This window comes from Tupaia chinensis, unplaced genomic scaffold (assembly GCF_000334495.1).
Source record: "Tupaia chinensis unplaced genomic scaffold, TupChi_1.0 Scaffold000330_1, whole genome shotgun sequence".
In the NCBI taxonomy this organism is placed as follows: Eukaryota; Metazoa; Chordata; class Mammalia; order Scandentia; family Tupaiidae; genus Tupaia; species Tupaia belangeri.
In genome coordinates, this window is record NW_006159824.1 from 1199945 (window position 1) to 1204031 (window position 4087).

General features: G+C 57.9%; 1 protein-coding gene across 1 annotated transcript in view; it reads left to right on the forward strand.

The window, feature by feature from the left end:
- Positions 1-2465: 2465 nt before the first annotated feature.
- Positions 2466-4087, forward strand: part of PLSCR3 (phospholipid scramblase 3) — a gene marked incomplete in the record, with an annotated part of 7910 nt that continues 6288 nt past the window's right edge. The window contains 5 exon segments of the mRNA XM_014589077.2: positions 2466-2869; positions 3078-3250; positions 3489-3724; positions 3815-3857; positions 3964-4084. Coding sequence (XP_014444563.1) covers positions 3244-3250; positions 3489-3724; positions 3815-3857; positions 3964-4084 — 407 coding nt within the window.

Genomic DNA, 4087 nt, shown 5'->3' on the forward strand with positions numbered 1-4087 from the left:
GGCGATGTTTCTGAACGTATGCTTTGTTTTATTGCCTGGGTATAGCATAGTTTTTCAGGAACACACACACACACACATATATATATATTTTTTTTTTTTTTTTGAGAGGTTTTTGCTATAGGGCAAGTGCACTTGCCAGGAAGACAGAGAGAGACAGAAAGCGAGAAATCACCCCCCAGGGGGGATGGCCACACCGCAATCCCTTCTCCATTCTCCTCTCAGGATCTTGGGCACACACACATGTACCCAGCGTGAGTTTAAGCCACCAGGCCCGGAACTCAAACCATGGTCAACTACATGGGAGTCCAGTGACATAGCCATTCAGCCAACAGCTGGTCCCAATACCTGAACTGATTTTCAAGATGCCGGGTCTGGGGCTCTAACTGTGCAGTCCACCATGTGGGATCCAGTACCCCAGCCTCTCTGACATCTGACCTCCAACTCACCCCTCTTTTTTAACTGTCGCACAGTTCATCACTTCAGAAGTCGTCTGCCCCAGTGTAGGTGCTCCCTGAATTAGAGCTCTGTTGGAGAACTGGGTTCGTGTGTTTATGTGCTTTGCTGGAAGCTGACTCATGGTGTGGGTCTATGGATTTGAGGCCCTAGGGGATGGCGGGGAGAGGCCAGACAACGCGATGGCTATGGGAGGTACTGAATAGCCCTGGGAGAGGGCCAGGAGCAGTGTAGAGGAGCCCCAACACAGGTACATAGGCGTCGTGGTGGTTACACCTCCTCTGCCTGGTCATTAGACAGGCACCCGGGGTCACCCTGGATTCTTCACTGCCATAAGCTCACCCCCAACCAAGTACAGGTCACATATTTTTTTGTTTTTTAAGAATTATTTTAACTTTTCATTTATTTATTTATTTATTAAAATTTGACAAGAGAGAGACAAGAGTGAGAGAGAGAGACAGAGAGGGAAAGTGAGAAAGCAAGGTCCCACGTCCAGGACCCAAACTGCAGTGGCCATGTGGGAGTCCAGGCCCTCAACCACCATGCCACCAGCCAGCCCCAAGGCCGCATATTTCTTTCTTTTTTTCTTTTTTGAGAGACTTTTGCTATAGGGCACGTTCACCAGAAAGACAGAGAGAGATTGAGAGATAGGAAGCGAGAAATCACCCCCTAGGGGGGATTGCCACGCTGCAATCCCTTCTTCTCCATTCCCCTCTTGAGATCTTGGGCACGCACGTGCCCGGCCTGAGTTTAAGTCACCAGGTCTGGGACTCGAACCTCGGTCGACTACATGGGAGTCCAGCGACATAGCCATTACGCTAACTGCTGGTCCCAAGGCTACATATGTCTAAAGTCTGCCACTTCTCTCTATGCTATCACAGCCATTATTTCCCCTAAATGACTGACAGCAATCTGGCTTGGGCATCTCCCATTGTTCTACTGATTGCAGTTTGAATGATGTTTGGTTCTTTTTTTAGAAAGAGATTTTTTTTTGAGAGGTTTTTGTTATAGGGCGGATGCGCTCACCAGAAAGAGAGAAACAGAGAGATAAAAAGTGAGAAATCACCCCCCCTGGGGGGGGGAATGGCCACACTATAATCCCTTCTCTATTCTCCTCTCTGGATCTTGGGCACACACGCACATGTGCCGGCGTGAGTTTAAACCACCGGGTCCAGGACTCGTACCATGGTCAACTACATGGGAGTCCAGCGACATACCCATAATGCTAACTGCTGGTCCAAGAAAGAGAGATTCTTACTACAGGGCTCCAGCACTGGCCAGAGAAACGGAGGGACAGAAAGCAAGAAATCACCCCCCAGGGGCGATGGCTGCACCATAATCCTATCTCCTCCAGTTTCCTCCAGGGGCTTTGGGCGCGCGCGCACGCGCACACACACACACACACACACACACACACACACACACGGGACCATGAGTTTTAAGTGGCCAGGTCTGGGACTTGAACATCGGTCGATTACATGGGAGTCCAGAGACATAGCCATTATGCCATCGGCTGGTCCCCCAACAGTTTGAATGATGTTTCTAAAAACACAAATCTGACCTCTCTCATTTAAAATCTGTGGGCTCCTTGCTGCCTTTGGAGCCAAGTCGCAGCTTTTGCGGGTCTTCTGCACATGGATGGCACTCCCCTTCTAAACTTATCTGTGTGCCACCCGACCAGTAGGCCCCCCAGGCGCAGGACCTGCTCGGGTCAGGATCCAGACTTGGCGACTCCTCTTGGGGAAAGCCTTTTCTGACCCAATTCTTCCTCTGGCCCTCTGAGCCTCACACTCATTATTGGCACTATTTGGTGGCCTGTCGCCCGCGTGGCTAGGGGGCGACTTAAGGAAGTACTGTAATTGCGAGGTGCCTGTGCGGGTCGCCGCTGCGGCAGGGCGAGAAGACGCCGAGGTCGCCCAGGGAGTTAGACAGGGAGCCAGGAGCCCGTCCTCTAAGCCAATGAGTGAGTGTGAAGGGTGTTCCGCTGCGTCAGCGAGGTCCGAACCGCCCTTGGGAGGAGGAGCCCAGGGTCCAGCGCGGCCCGGGCTGCAAGAGCGAAGCGCAGTCGGCCCTTGTTTCCCAGCAAGGAGCGCTGAGCAGTCAGCGCCCTCCGACCTGGCGGGGGTCGCAGGCTTGGGTCTCGGCCCGTAGCCGGTCTCAGGCGCTCTTCCTCTCTAGCCATCTGCAATCGGAGCGGAAGGGGCGGGGACGCCAGCGACACCAAGAAGTGCTTGGTCCAGGGTCCGCGGCCCCAGGAAAGTAGAGGCGCCTTCTCTCTGCGCAGACGCACCGCCCAGGCAGAGGGCGGGGCCTGAACGTGTCGGGGGCGGCAGCGCCAGACATTGGCCCCGCCTCCACTAAGTAGCTCCTAGGAGCCGCCGAGTGCGCGGTACCCCGGCTATTCTGGGGGCTTCAGGTGAGCCAGGGTACAGAGGGGTCAGGGTGACCGCCATCCAGGTCGGGCCGCCGGTCTGACAGCGGGTCCATCTGTCCTGCAGTCCACCAACAGCCGCCTCCGCGGAGAATGGGAGAACAAAGGGAGGGGGCGGTTCTGGGGCCCCTGAGGGAATTCAGGGTCCCAGGTACTCCGCCCCGCCCGCTGACACTTTCGGTTTCTCCCCGAGTCAGAAGCGCCGCCCAAGAGACCCTGGGCCGGCGCCGGGCACAGCTGCCTCTCCGCGTCTGCCTGTCCGTCTTTGTGTCTGTCTCTGTGTCTGTCTGGCTGTGTCCGAGCTTGCCTCCACCTCCAGAACTAGATCGCCCGGACACCGCCATCTCCGCCCCTTTCCCATGGCAGGTAAGTGGGTGCAAGGCTGGGGTCTCCGTTATCCCCCCATGGACGTGGACGCCGGGTGTCGGACACATCCTCCGGGAATGTGCTCGGACTGGCTGCGCGGGGCCCTCCCTTCCTCCCGGGGAGCCACCGCCCTGCTCCCCTGCCCCATCTTCCTCCACCTCTTTCCACCCTATTCGGCCGGCCGGCGAGCTGGAGCTGAGGTCGGATCCCTTTCTAATCTACCCCTCCTCCCGCACAGGCTACTTGCCCCCCAAAGGCTACGCCCCTTCGCCCCCGCCTCCCTACCCTGTGACCGCTGGGTACCAGGAGCCGGCCCTGCATGCTGGGCCCGGACAGGCGCCAGTGCCTGCCCACGTGCCTGCCCCTGCCCCCGGCTTTGCCCTCTACCCCTCGCCCGGCCCGGTGGCCCCTGGGCCTGCTGTCCCCATCTTGCCGCTGCCGGGGGTGCCTTCTGGCCTCGAATTCCTGGTGCAGGTGAGTGGGAGTGAGGGTGGGTGACGGGGAGGGAACCTGGGCATCTAGGCTGGCCTGCTGACGTGAGCCCTGCCCCTACTCTCTTAACAGATTGATCAGATCCTGATTCACCAGAAAACCGAGCGAGTGGAGAGTAAGTGGAAGGTGGACAAGTTGGGCCTCCCGGTGGAGGCAGGGACGATGGTGAGCTCCTGGGCGGGAGAGGCGCTCGAGTCTCAGCGGGTCCCCCCTCCTGGCAGCGTTTCTAGGCTGGGAGACGTGTAACCGGTATGAACTGCGCTCGGGGGCCGGGCAGCCCCTGGGTCAGGCGGCCGAGGAGAGCAACTGCTGCGCCCGTCTGTGCTGTGGCGCCCGCCGGCCCCC